The sequence below is a fragment of the Eublepharis macularius genome, chromosome 8, assembly GCF_028583425.1.
Source record: "Eublepharis macularius isolate TG4126 chromosome 8, MPM_Emac_v1.0, whole genome shotgun sequence".
Lineage (NCBI taxonomy): Eukaryota > Metazoa > Chordata > Lepidosauria > Squamata > Eublepharidae > Eublepharis > Eublepharis macularius.
The window spans coordinates 41,281,976-41,297,026 of NC_072797.1; the positions used below are offsets into that span (position 1 = coordinate 41,281,976).

Below are 15,051 nucleotides of genomic sequence, written 5' to 3' on the forward strand. Positions count from 1 at the left end.
AGACCTGAGCGGGTTGGGACCGGCATATCTTCGGGACTGCCTCTCCCTGTATGTTCCCCGGAGACCACTTTGATCAGTGGATAAATGTTTACTGGTGGTCCCCGGCCCTAAGGAAGCTCGCCTCGCTTCAACCAGGGTCAGGGCCTTTTCAGTCCTGGCCCCAGCCTGGTGGAACACTCTACTCTGTCAATGGAGACCCTGGGCCAACGGGACATATTATGTTCCTGTAAGACAGAGCTGTTCCACCAGGCGTTTGGTGGTTGAGGGGGGCGGTGCCATGTTGGCTTCCCACCTTTGGAATGGGGGGGGGTTCTCCCCACCATTAAACCTTAATGTACTTGGTTAATTTATTATTTTATTTCTTATTGTATGTTGATTTTAGAATTATCGTTTTCTTGTTTTTATTGATTTTAACTGTTGTTCACCGCCCAGAGCCCCTGAGGATGGGTGGTTTATAAATTGAAGAAATAATAATAATAATAATAATAATAATAATAATAATAATAATAATAATAATAATAATAATAATAATAGAAAATCAGAACCTTTGGATCCATCACTATGTGCATAAAAATTTCAAAAGACAAAAGCATTTTTGGTCTATACATTGCAGTCCTGAAGAAATCTGGTCAAAACACATTTTTAAAGTCTTCAGCAGCTATTACTGTTTTTTAAAAAATATAAAGTATGGTCAATGTTATAATTTGAAATTAAAAGAAAGCACTGAAAGTTGATCTTCAGAAGCTTTCTATCTGAATTTTGGATCCATCCCAAATTCTCTAGAACCCAGCTTGTCTTCTTCATCTCCAAATTCCCGCAAGTAGAACTGAGTTCACAACAGATATTTCCCATCCCCCAGTGTCCCCATTTGACAATCAAATAGAATTCACAAAAGAAGGGTTTTTTAAAAAAAAATAGTGAATCTAAGTCTAGTTTTTTATAATTTAGAAATGTTTCTGTTTATACTGTGGAATTTTGGAAAGAGTTTAAATTTCAGTTTATCAAAGGTAACTGCAAGCAGGGATATATTAAATGCGTTCTGGAGGAAACACTAAGAGCAGTAACTTTTTTGATCATACCTTCTATATAGATACCACTTTGTACAGAATATTACATGTAACCTTTGTATACGTAATCACCTGTGAAGGGAACAGCCATGCATTTTATTTCGCAATGTATATATACTGCAGGAAACTTTGGGGAACATTGTTGTCCCCTGCAATACAGAACTAAGAACCTTAGGGACATTCAGGCATGTACTCATGCCTGTCATAGACATATGCACTTCTTAAGTGATGGTAATCACTCTGGAAGCACACAACTTCACAAGAGGAGTGTAGTGGTTAGAATATCAGACTATGAACAAGGAGACTTGGGTTCAAATCTCCACTGTGCTAGAAAACTCACTGCATGCCAGGGTCTCTCTGCCTAACGTACCTCATAGAGTTATTAAGATAAAATATGGAGAGGGAATCTATACCACTCTGAACTTCCTGGAGAAAGATCAAGATAAAATTCGAATGAATTAATGCACAGAATGACATTCATGTTGAAAACTTCTGCTCATCTTTGATGTAAAAGAGTAAATTCATAAGCTTGCTAAAAGATGAAATGCTGATGGCATGAATACTAATAGACTTTTCCTTACAATAAATCTATGAGATGGGTAACTATTACTCCCATTTTACAGGTGGGATGAATGTATGCCTTGCTTAAGCTTATACAATGAGTCTATGAAAGAAACATTTACAGTATCATTAAAACAAAGGTTTCCGATCCTGAAAAAAATGGTCACATTTTATTATATTCCACTTACTGGTTAATCCATGTTTTTTGGGATATGTTGTCCTTAAAATATTTGAGATTAAGAGGTAATCCATTAAGCTGCTTTCAACCTCTGTATAGAAATGTTGTGTTAAATGGTTAGAATCTATCCTTAACGCCAAGGAAAAGTGACAAGCAATTTTCTTTTAGAGAAGGATGAAGCTAATAGTCTTAACAGCATCATTTGTCCTGTATGAAGAAATTGTCTTCTGTTCTAGTGTGTTCTTAAACATAAAATTTCCCCCTTTTTAAAGCAACTATATTGACTTTGGTCTTTATTTCAGTGAACCCTGGGGGTTGGGCACCAGCTTCTGTATTACGGGCAGTAGCAAAACGAGAATACCCCAAATTCTTAAAGCGTTTCACATCATATGTGCAAGAGAAAACAGCTGGAAAGCCTATTTTGTTTTAGTTTTAGCAGGTAGGTATGTAATCCATTATATACAAATCTTAGCGTTTGATATACAGCTTTGAGTCTGGAGGAGGAAGACACAGTGTAATTAAAATGTGCTGGGTGGATGCATTTTTTGGAGCAGAAATAAGTCTAGTGTTAGAGATTCCCTCTGTTTTAAGTTCATTTTCTTGTGAAAAAAGTATGAAACTGTTAATCAATAATCTAGTCTTCATTGGGCTCTTGTAACAAAGATTTGACTGTTCTCCTTGAAGTACAGTTTTCACAACAAGGCAATTATACTTGACTTAAATGCTAGTGCTGGGTTTTTGTAGAATTTCTATAGTGGGAAGTTGAAGAGTGGGACTTGAGAATCACTATTGTGGCTTTGTTAATATGTCCCTGAAATGCTATAAAAATGTTATTGAAAGGCAAATTCTGCTGAAGTGATCTGCTTTGGAATATGTTTGGTATACTTTTTTGTCTCTTTTTCTTAATTGCTGTATAAAAGATTAATAATACAAAGTTTAAAGCTTTACCTGCAGAGTATTCTAGTGTCTTGTCCCCTGTATGTAGGGAACAAGTAGTATGAAGTTAGAGAGAAGAACATGTTCATCGTTGTTCTTCTGTGCAGCCCCACATGGAACTGCGCATGCACAGGCCTGCCACTGGAGAAATTTTCAATGCTTCTTAGAGCTCCTTAGAGCCCATTGCTCATGAGCCACATAGCAACTGTTTCCTGCCCAAATGGTCATGTGACTTAACAGCAAGCAATGGCCTCTTCCCTCAGTTCTCTTCTTGCCGCCACTTGGAGAAGGACTTTCACTTTCAAGCTCCGTTACTCTCGCTTCTGATTGATCTTTTCGGCTTGCTTGATAATTTTTTTTCGTGAGATACAGATTAATCTGTCCTCAGTATGGCTTCTAAGGCACTCTTTAAAAGGTGGCACTAAGATGACCCACACAGATGAGCACGAACTCTGCCTCATGTGTCTGGGTGAGGGTCATAATGTTACGGCATGCAAAATCTGCCAAAACTTCACCCCTAAAGTGAGGCATGAGAGGTCTCAGCGGCTAAAAGCGGCACTGTGGGAGAAAGTGCTTGCAGAAAGAGATTTGCCTAAGACTCCTTCTGAAAAGGAGCGTTCGTCAGTGTCGACTCTAAAAGCAGTTAAGACTTCGGCTACCGCTGAGTGACTCTCTAGAGCGGGTTCCGTAACTTCCATGAAGTCGACTCCGAGATTGGATCCAACAGGGAAAATATCGAGGTCTAAAACACCTCAGATCTGAGAGCTGTGTCAGAACCACCAGCCAAGAAATCTAAAAAGATGAAGCATTTGTCTTGGTCAACTTCGACTCATCGTCCTCATTCTCCATGTCCTGATGATGTGGTTCTGCTCACTCCTCGCACTCCATCTCCTCATTTGCACTCACCTGATTGCTCTGTCTCCGAGAGTGAGCTGTCAGAACCAAAGATGGCTCCGTTGACTGAGCAAGCCTGGGGCACCACGTCTGGAACTGAGGCAGAGCAGTCTCCACGCATCTGAACGGATCCAACATGAATTTCCGAGGGCATCGTCACTGGCACAATTCCATTGCAGCTGGCACGGATCCGAGCATAGGAAGCCTTCAGAGTCAAGGCAGTCGTTAGCTCTGCAGCATCATCATGCTTGTTGTGTTCTGGCACCATACCATTTTTTTTCAAGAAGTGTATTTAAACCATAAAAGAAATAATCAAAACAATCCTTGGCAAATAGTTAAAAACCTCAGAATTACAATAAACAAGCATTTAAACTTCGTTGCACTGAAGGGATTACATCTTTAGCATTTAAAACATCTAAAACTGGTTTCCATATTTTATCATACTCGAATAAAGGGACTACCATACATGTCCCCAAAAAATGGATTATGCATAATCCTACCCATCAAATATTGCTCCCAGATTTTCTGATACCATTTTTTTAGCAATGGGCCAATGAGGGATTTCCAATTCCTAGCGATGACCAGACGAACGGAGGCAACCAACATCAAAACAAGAGATCTAGTATTCCTATCTAGCAACGAGTCGGTTGGTACCATATCATCAGCAGCAGCAAGGAGCTCTGTCGGGTTATGGCATATCGGATCCGATGTCCTCTATGTAGACGGGGCATGGGTAGTTGCCTCTACCTTTCCCAGAGCAGTTGCATTTGGCTTATATCTCTGATGAGGAGGACATCGAGGCTAATCGATCTGACATCGGATCCGAGTCAGCTTCAGATCCATCACTTGATGACAATGTGAGCCCTAGCTTGGGTTTACCCTATGAGGACTTACACATGTACTCCAAGCAGATGGCTCGGATGGCAAAGGCACTGGACATTGACATTTCTTCTGCTGGTTCCAAAACAAAGGACAAATTGGTCAGCCGCACACATGGTGACTCTCTTGCTATGGTGGGTTTTCCTATCCTAGAGGGTCTGGAGGAGATAGTATCCAAGGTTTGGATGGTGCCTGCAGAATTATCAGCTATGTCCAAATGATAGAACAGATGTATAAAATTAAGCAGGACACATAGCCAGCATTGATAAAGCATCCTCCCCCCCTTTCCTTGTGGCAGAGGAAGTCCAACAGCGGAAATCTGGTTCCCATTCCACTCCACCAGATAAGGAGGGCAGGAAGATTGATGGCATGAGAAGATGACAGTACTCTGTATCTGCCTTAAATCTACATATTGCCAGCTGCCAAACGATAATGGCACCAACTTTATTTGTGGGAGAAGCTGCCGTCCTACATAACAGGTCTCCCAGAAGATAAGAAGGTATTCATATCATTACTCCAAACAGAGGCTATCCGCCTCTCCAAACAGCAAATGAATGCTGGGAGCCATACAGCAAATACCTCAGCCTGGGGCATGGCTGGGACTGTTGCTTATTAGGAGAAATTCCTGATTACAATCAATGGCTCTTCCCCCAGAGACCAGAATCAAGACTGAGGGCCTACTCTTTGAGGGCGACTTCTCCAGCACCACGGATGAGGTGCTAAAGAAAAAGAATGAAAACAGGCAAACAGCGAAGTCACTGAGGGGGTCACATCTGCTGAGAGGGCTATGTATAAGCCAAGGTACTTTCCCAGACACAACCCCTATCAGTACTATGGTAGACAACAGCAGCGCCAGTACTACCAGCAGCAGATGACACCGCACCATCAGTTTAGTGCCTCATAGCAGTCCAGAAGGCGTGCGTAAACAATATAAGCCTCGACTATCTCAAACATCTACTCATCAGAAGGATCCTCCGGGCGCTGCAAAGCAATTCTGATGGGATCCAGTGAACTCTAACCTGAACTTCTCTGAGAGATTAGCACCTTTTCTCCCTGACTGGGAGTCAGTAATATCTGACTCTTGGGTTTTAACTATTATTAATGATGGTTATGGTTCATGGAACTGCCTGATTGCATTCAGCCATCAATGGCTATTAAAAATATTTTGGTTGAGTTAAAAACCAAGATTCAAACTCTCTTGGCTAAGAGTGCCATTGAGGAGGTGTGAGACATAGAGATGGGACCAGGGTTTTTCTCCCAGTTGTTTCTTGTTCCCAAGAAAGTTGAGGGCCTGCATCGTATCTTAGATTTAAGGGGCCTGAATGCCTTTCTTAAGCTTTCAAAATTCAAGATGGTCACTCTATCATCAGTGTTACCTTTGTTGAAGCGTGGTGATTGGTTTGCAGTTCTTGACCTCAAGGACGTATATATTGCCATAAGGAAAGAACATTGTAATATCTGGGCTTCATTTATCAAAATAGGGTTTTTCATTATACGGTGCTCCCCTTTGAATTATCTACTGCACCACGGGTGTTCACAAAATGTGTGTCACCTGTTGTGGCTTTTCTGAGGGAATAGGGATGTGCCATATTTCCTTATTTATATAATTGGTGTATAGTCAAAGATCCAGAGGAGTTAGCCATGTTAGTCTGTAGTGGCAAAATCAAAAAGAGTCCAGTAGCACCTTTAAGACTAACCAATTTTATTGCAGCATAAGCTTTCGAGAATCAAGTTCTCTTCGTCAGATGCATGATACAAACTGGTCAAATACAGAAGAGGAGGGGGGGAGAGGGGAGAGAAATACATAGGAGGGACAAGATGCAATTAGGAGGGAAGACAACCAAAACATTCCTTTGCTAGTAAATGTAAACATCTCCTTTTGGTGTGTAGTCAGTTTGCCGTGTTAGTTTGCAGCAGTAAAAGCATCCAATTTCTATGTAGTATAAGCCCTCGATAACCACAGCTCTCCCTGCCAGATGCATCTGACAAAGAGAACTGTGGTCCCCGAAAGCCCACACCAGGCGTCACTGGGCTCCCCCAGACCACGCCGCTGTAAAGGAAATCTGTTACCTGTGATAATGTGATAACCATTCATAGTCTCTATTCAGTCCCAGCTTGACAGCGTCAAATTTGCATATGAATTCCAATTCAGCAGCCTCCCGTTGGATTTTGTTTTTGAAAGGTTTCTGTTGAACCACAGCGACCTTTAAGTCTTTGGTGGAATGTCCTGGTAGATTGAAGTGTTCTCCCACTGGTTTTTGGACGTTTCCATTTCTAATGTCAGATTTGTGTCCATTTATTCTTTTGCGTAGAGGTTGGCTGGTTTGTCCAGTGTACAGAGCAGAAGGACATTGTTGGCACATGAGGGCATATATCAGATTGGAGGATGAGCAGCTGTAAGAGCCAGAGACAGTGTAGTTGATGCCATTGGGTCCTGTAATTGTATTCCCTGGGTAGATATAGGGGCAGAGCTGGCATCTGGGTCTGTTGCAGGGCCTGGTACCTGTGCTGGTGACTCTGCTGGCCGATTCATGATTGTGTGTGAGAAGTCGTTTAAGGTTGGGGGGCTGTCTGTAGGCAAGGAAAGGTCTTCCACCCAGGGCTTCTGAGAGAGAGGTATCATTTTCCAGGATGGATTGTAGCTCACTGATGATACGTTGGATGGGTTTGAGCTGGGAGCTATAGGTGACAACCAGTGGTGTTCTGTTGTTAGTTCCTTTAGGTTTGTCCTGGAGCAAACTGTTTCTGGGTACTAGTCTGGCCCTGTTGATTTGTTTCTTCACTTCATTTGGTGGGTACTGTAGTCTCAAAAATGCTTGTTGTAAATCTCTTAAGTGTGAGTCTCAGTCGAGAGCATTGGAGCAGATACGGTTGTAACGTAAGGCTTGGCTGTAGACAATAGACCGAGTGGTATGTTTAGGGTGGTAGCTGGAGGCATGTAGATATGAGTATCGGTCTGTTGGTTTCCGGTATAAGGTGGTATTTAGTCGTCCATTATGTAGTTGTACAGTGGTGTCCAGGAAGTGTACCTGTTGTGTAGAGTGGTCCAGGCTTAGGTTGATAGTAGGGTGAAAGTTATTGAAGTCCTGATGAAATCTCTCAAGGGCTTCCTTCCCATGGGTCCAAATGATGAAGATGTCATCCAGGAATCTTAAATATAGTAGTGGTTCCAGTGGATGGGAGCTGAGGAAGTGTTGCTCCAAGTCCGCCATGAATATGTTAGCATGTTGTGGTGCCATGCGTGTGCCCATGGCTGTGCCATTAACCTGTAGATATAAGTTGTCACCAAATTCGAAGTAATTGTGAGTGAGTATGAAGTGACAAAGTTCAGTGGCGAGGTGTGCTGTGGTTTTGTCCGGGATAATATTCCGTATAGCTTGCAGTCCATCTGCATGTGGGATATTGGTGTACAGGGCCACCACATCCATGGTTGCTAGGATGGTGTCATCTGGTAGGTTGTCAATGGACTGTATTTTCCTGAGGAAGTCAGTGGTGTCCCGTAAATAGCTGGGTGTGCTGGTGGCATAGTGCCTGAGGATAGAGTCTATGTATCCTGAGATTCCTACTGTGATAGTGCCTATTCCTGAAACAATGGTGCATCCCGGGTTACCTATTTTATGGATTTTGGGTAGTAGGTAGAATCTTCCTGGTCGTGGTTCCTGGGGTGTGTCCGTATGGATGCATTCTTGTATGTCCATGGGGAGAGTCTTTAATATTTTATTGAGTTCTCTTTTGTATTGCTTCATAGGGTCAGAAGGTAGTATTTTATAGAATGTTGTGTTGGAGAGTATAGTGTATAGTGGCAGCTACAAGAGAACAGTTGCTGCAAGATGTGGATTAGCACGTTTGGGTCTTCTCATAAATTTTTAGAAGTCCAAACTTGAGCCCAGTCAAACCGTTTCCTATATTGGTACAGTGTTAGATTCTAATACGGCAAAGGCCTTGTTGCTAACGCCACTCAGTGAATTATAGCTTTGCACTTTGCACGTGAAAATCTTTTGACTGGAGGATTTAACTAATGAGAATTAACATCAATCAAATTGGTAATTGAGTAACTGCTTTGATAAAGGGGAATCCGGAACGGGCACCTCTTGCTGGCGATCCCGTCAGCAGTTACATCGTTTGAATTTTCCTAGTGGCATGTGCAAAGACACCATGCAAGCTTATATTTGGACTGCTTTGAACCAATCACAATGACAGATCTTAACAAGATCTTGATGTCTATGAAAAATACTACTTGTGCGCTTGATCCTTGCCCATCCTGGCTTACCTCAAGTAAGGACCACATAAGTGAGCCACTGAGGTCTATTGTAAATCAATAACTCAGGGTAGCTTTCCCCAACAGCTCAAACAGATGGTTATCCGTCCACTACTTAAAAAACCATCCCTAGACAAAAATGATGTGGCCAATTATCACCCAGACTCTAATCTGCCCTTTCTGGGCAACGTGATTGAGAGAGCGGTAGCTGACCAACTCCAGACCTTCTTGGATAACTCTAGCGCTCTGGACCCTTTCCAATCAGGCTTCAGACCAGGGCATGGAACAAAGACAGCTCTAGTAGCATCAGTGGATGATCTCCGTCTGAAATGGACAAAGGCCATGCCTCCTTACTGCTTCCAATGGATCTGTCTGCAGCCTTTGATACAGTAGACCATGCCATCCTGTTGAGGTGTTTTGAAACAGAAGTGGGCATCAAAGGATGTGCCCTGGACTGGTTTAAATCGTTTCTCTTGGAGCGGACTCAAAGGGTTGCCATTGGAGATCAGCTATTTCCAGAATGGGAACTATCTTGTGGGGTTCTGCAGGGCGCAGTCTTATCTCCCATGTTATTCAACCTCTACGTAAAGCTTTTAGGAGAACTCATTCACAGTTATGGAGTTGGACATCATCAATATGCAGATGACACCCAGCTCTATATCTCGCTATGCAGGTCCCCGTAGGATGCAGTAGAAATCTTAGATCGCTCCCTGACAGCCGTGGTGAAATACAACAAATTGAAATTGAACCTAGACAAGACTGCAGTGATGCGGAAGGCAGAGGTCTTGAAGGACATTGTACTCTCCACTTTCGATGGAGTTCATCTGACCCTTGCAGACTCAGTTAAAAGCCTTGGGGCTATACTGGATCCAGCGTTATTACTAGAAAAACAAGTGACAGCAGAGGCAAAAAATGCTTTCTACAACCTCACTCTAGCCTGGAAGATGGCTTATCATCTTGACACTGCTGACCTGGCCACTTGGATCCATGCTATGGTAACTTGACTTGACTATTGTAAACATCAAGGCTTGACTATTGGCCTCCCATCTAAGTTAACTAGGAGGCTCCAATTAGTTCAAAAAGATGCAGCTTGATTGTTATCAGGAGTGAGCAGGAGCATGAACATCATTCCCATCCTACAGTTGCTCCACTGGCTACCCATCGTTTACTGTGCTCAGTTCAAGGTATTAGTTATTACATACAAAGTTCTTAATGGCTTTGATCCGGCATACCTATCTTTGGTCCAGCATACCGCCTCCCTCCCTATGTTCCTCCACGGCAGCTTTGCTCATCTGAACAGGGTCTCCTGCAGGTGCCAGGCTGCACACAGGTGAAGTCAGCAGCAGCCTGCACATGGGCTTTCTCTGTGGTGGCCCCTATCCTGTGGAATGACCTGCCTGAGGAAGTCAGAAGACCCCTCACTCTCCTGGCTTTCCATAAACGATGCAAAACCAAACTATTCAAAAAGGCTTTTTACTCAAATGGGAGGGCTGTATTGTAGGGATGGGGTCACAGATGCTTCACTAATGAGTCGGGGATCATAGATTTCATCACCATTTTTGCCTTATATATTATCTGCTGTTTTAAATATGTACAACCAGTGCTCCATGTTGTTTAATGTTAGTCCTAGAATTGATTATGTTTTGCTTCAGTATTTTCTACTATGTCTTGAATCCTTGCTAATGCTATGTCTTTAAACTTGTATATGTTTACCTTGTGGTATTGTATTGAAATGTACTTACTTAATACTGATTGTATTAACCTCATACTATGTAATCCACCTGGAGTGTCAGTGAGAAAGGCGGACTATAAATGATGTAAATAAATAAATGCTAGGAGACTGTCCACTAGGTGGTTTTATGAGGCCAAGTGGACAAGGTTCAGGGCCTGGACAGAGGCTAAAGGGCTGGTTGCTATAGCATGCTCTTTGAATTTGATTTTTGATTACCTCTGTGAGTTAAAGGCTCAGGGTCTGGGGGTGACATTATTAAAAGTGCACTTGGCAGCTATTTCTACTTTTCATCAGCAGATTGAGGGGCAAACTGTTTTCTTCCATTTAAAATCCCACCAATTCCTTAAGGGAATGTTTAATCTTTATCCGCCTGTATCACCACCAGTTCCTCAGTGATCCCTATTGCTTGTGTTAGCATGGCTTGAACTGTTAGCTACGTACCCTTTGAACTTACTGTCTTACAAAGTGGCATTTTTGGTCACTTCAGCTAGGAGGGTAAGTGAATTGGCAGCACTTAGGGTTGACCCTCCATTTCTGAAATGCCATTCCAACAAGGTGGTACTTAGGCCCAGCCTTCAATTTTTGCCAAAAGTTTTGACTGCTTTCCACCAAACACAAGATATTTCTTTGCCTGTGTTTTTTCCTAACCAAGTGTCAAAAGGAGAAAAAGCTCTGCACACATTAGATCTGAAAATGGCTTTGGCTTTTTATTTGGACAGGACAAGATAGTCCACATCTTTTTGTGTGTTTTGGAGGTTCCGACAAGGGCAAAAAGGCATCCTCTCAAACAGTGACATGATGGATTGTGTCAGCCGTTGAGAAGGCATATAGCCTGGTTGGGGTACAGCGTCCGTTCACTTTAAAGGCTGATTCAACAAGGTCACAAGCAGCGTTCTCTGCTTTCCTCAGAGGTGTCCCTGTTGCACACATTTGTAAAGCAGCAACATAGTCCTCTGCTGATACATTTGTAAAGCATTATGCTGTTGATGTTAATGCACACCAGGATGTAGCAGTTGCGAAAGCCATTCTACAGTCTTTTCTTCCTGAAAGGGAAACGGAAAGTACAATGTGAACTTACTGGTGATTATGCTACCTTGAATACAGTCATTCATACTGTTAAGATATGTTCTTATATTATGAGATGCTCTTATAGAGTGTTAGTTATTGAACATGTTGAACTTTTCCTGTATTGCACTTGCTGGTTGCAGTGTTTGTTGTTTGTTACCTTAATAAAATTGAGTTGGAAATTCACCCCGCCTCCTTATTATGTGTAGTTTGGTACTCTCCCATGTGGGGCTGCACAGAAGAAGGATGAAAACAGGATTGTACATACCTGTAACTATCGTTCATCAAGTTCTTCTGTGCAGACATACATCCCTCCCTCCTACCCACTGTGAACTCCCTGGTTCAGTCCAAATGTGAGTCACGGTGGCTTAGGAGAACTGAGGGAAAGGGGCCGTTGCTTGCCATTAAGTAACATGACCATTTGGGCAGGAAACAGTTGCTATGTGGCTCATGAGCAACAGCCCCTAAGGAGCTCTAAGAAGCATTAAAGAATTCTCTGGTGGGAGGCCTGCGCGTGTGCAGTTTGTGCCTGTTTTTTTGTAGATCTTCCTGCTAGACAACACAGATAAAGACTGAAAATTTGCTGACCAGTACAGCCTCATAATTTGGCACTTGCCTGAGCAGGCAAGAGACAAATGCATTAAATAATAATTTTAAAGCCTCTTGCTACATTCTAGTGAAACCATTTTTTCTATGGTGTTCAAAGCTTTGTTTAATGGAACTCTGTTAACTTGGAACTTCATGAAGTGTCCTAGTTTATTGTCAGGTCTGAAGCTTTTCTTCCACATTTTTTTCTAGTGATTGGAACAAGGCTGTGTGAACATTCCACATTGGAGAAATGAACCAAAATGAATGCTCCAAGCTGGAACGTAGGATCTACAGTCTTATGGCCCAAGTCCTCAATTCTGTACTCAATGGAAGAAATACTGCGATGCCATGGTTGAATTTTCACTGTCTTCTGCTAGCTCACCCTGCTGAATCAGTGTGCAATTATAAATACATGTGTTGATACATGTATATGGCTCTTGTTTTTTGTTTTTTGTTTTTGCTTGCTTTGGAGGAGAAAAATACAACTTTGGGTCGCCAACTTGGTTTATTGCTTTAACTTTTGAATAATTTGAAAAGCTTTTGTTTACTGTAGAACTTTTTAAGTTACTCACACAGCTCTCATTTTTGTGTATGTGTAAAAAGCACAAAAGACAATGCACATATAGCATACTGTATGTGCTTTATATGCACAAAAACCTGTGTGTTGTAACTTATTTTTTCAGTTTAGCAGTAAACTCTGTGTCCTTTCTGAAAAGTTTTGTGTTTATGCTTTGTATAATCATAGTTCATTGCTGCTGATTTCTATGATAAAAATTGTTCTGTTATGTAAAGCACCTCTTAATATGGGAGGGCTGTCAAGATCCTCATGACTTTGCCTTTTCTATGGTCTTGCTCCTATGAAGACCTTCTGGTTCTGATGGAGAAAGTGTGAAAAGCTTTATTTTTTTTCAGATATCTTTATATTTCTATTGTATTTTTTAGTTGTGTAATATGTGCTATAGAAATTTTGTTATTGATCATGATCCAGAAATTTCTAAGTAGATGATGCTACATGAGCGGGCATGACTGCCAGAAAAATCTACCGCAATGACTTGCCCATTTTCATGCAGCATGGGCTGCTTCCAGGTGTTACTGAAGCTGCGAGGAGTTACACTGTAATATTTATTTAAAGCAAATTAGACTACATAAGATAACATTCCCAGCCTTAGAGAGTAAATATGCTTTTTTCTGACCCTGCACGTTTTTCTCTGTTGAATAAAGCTGTGCTATAAAGCTCACATTTGAAACCATTCACGTGTGTAACGTTTGCCCCAACAATCTGAATTATATAAGAGCTGTAAAAAAAAAAATCAATATTCCTAATACAAAGTTCCCCTTAGTTGCTGTGAAAGAACTTAAATTTTCAAATATCCACCAAGAGATAACATGAGGGGGTAAACTGTGAGAAAAGACTGGTAGTCCATTGAGGAAAATGTCTCCCTTGGCTTGTTACACTTTTTAAATGGAGATTATTGACATTTTTTTAGCTGTTTAATCAGCTTGTGTATATATATCATGAGAGAGAGAGACCAGATGTGGATATATTTTTGAAAAGAGAGCTGAAGGTCTTATTTAGAATAGAGCAGCTGATGCCTGAAAACAAAGACAGTACTTTTACATGAATATAGCAGATTACAATCAGGTAGACCGTGGAAGCAAATTTCTTGGGAATGGCTGGGGTGTCTCTATTACACTAAGGTATGCACAACACTTGACTTTTACATACATGCACACAGATGTCATGCTTTTAAAATCTTTATTTGCCTTTCTTTAAATGATGTGTATGGAATATGCCTTATTACAGAATAACTGTTCATGATTTGAAAATGTAGAGAAGTGCCTATAGGATACTGCTAGTAAGGCAAATGAGATGAAAAATTAGACCTCTGTACTATATCACCAGTAAGCATTTTATATAAAGTTTGTTATACCTCAGATGTGTTGAATCTTTTACAATCAACCGGTTTAAAAAAAACTACAAAAAACCCTGTTCATTCACCATAGCCACTGATGGGAACTTCAACAACAAAAAATGTTTAGACCCTAAATGCAAATTTAACAATTTAATGTTTCTAATAACTATCATGAACACTTGCAAGAAACTTTAATTTAATTGGATAGCTTTATTTTACAAAGAGATGGAAAGTTTACAAAGCAGTATGTGTATGTTTTATATAGTTATATATATATATATATATATATATATATATATATATATATATATATATATATATATATATATATATATATATATATATATATCTTAATATCATTAGTTGCATTTGCACTAAATGTGATGTATTTTGCAATTCTGTAAATAAAAATTACACTAAAGATACTATTTGTAAAGAATACATTTTACTTTTAGACAAGTGGTGTCACTTTCCTCGAGCTAGCCCTGCCCAGTCAATCATTAAAGGCTTCTTTGGTAATATGGCAAGAGCTAAAACCTGGCATAAAGCCGCCACCCTCTCCCTGAAGCTGACAGCTTGATTCAGTACATTCTGGGTAACTTATGCCCTTTTATTCTAGAACAGAACTCTTCTACCCCATCTTTTCATTGGCTGTCTTAAATTGATCATTCTCTGTCTAGTAGAGTGAGAATTTGAGTTATCAATGTCCTCTTTTTTGCCTCTGGAAATAGCTGATGTTCCAGTACTGTTCGCATTTATGTTTTGTGAACTATATAATCAGTTAACGCAGAGCAGTGGAAACTCAAAATCTTTCCAGTCTGAGGCAGCCTTGACAGTAGCCCCCAGCTTTCCACCACTGCCCACCTGCCTCACCACTGCTACTGCAGTAGTAGCTGCCACCTGCCCACCTCACTGTTGCCATTCCAGAAAGTAAAGTTACTTACCTCTTCATTGCCCCAATCCTCTTTAACAATAGTCGC

The 15,051-nt window shown here is 41.1% G+C and overlaps 1 protein-coding gene across 3 annotated transcripts in view; it reads left to right on the forward strand.

Moving 5' to 3' along the window:
* Window positions 1-14,326, forward strand: part of CERT1 (ceramide transporter 1) — a 121,615-nt gene extending 107,289 nt beyond the window's left edge. For 2 of the 3 annotated variants that reach the window (XM_054986228.1, XM_054986230.1), the window contains 2 exons: window positions 2,109-2,245; window positions 12,369-14,326. In XM_054986228.1, coding sequence (XP_054842203.1) covers window positions 2,109-2,236 — 128 coding nt within the window. In that variant the 3' untranslated portion in view covers window positions 2,237-2,245; window positions 12,369-14,326. Of the gene's footprint in view, window positions 1-2,108; window positions 2,250-12,368 lie in introns of all 3 variants that reach the window. The other variant, XM_054986229.1, reaches the window with a different exon arrangement.
* Window positions 14,327-15,051: the final 725 nt, after the last annotated feature.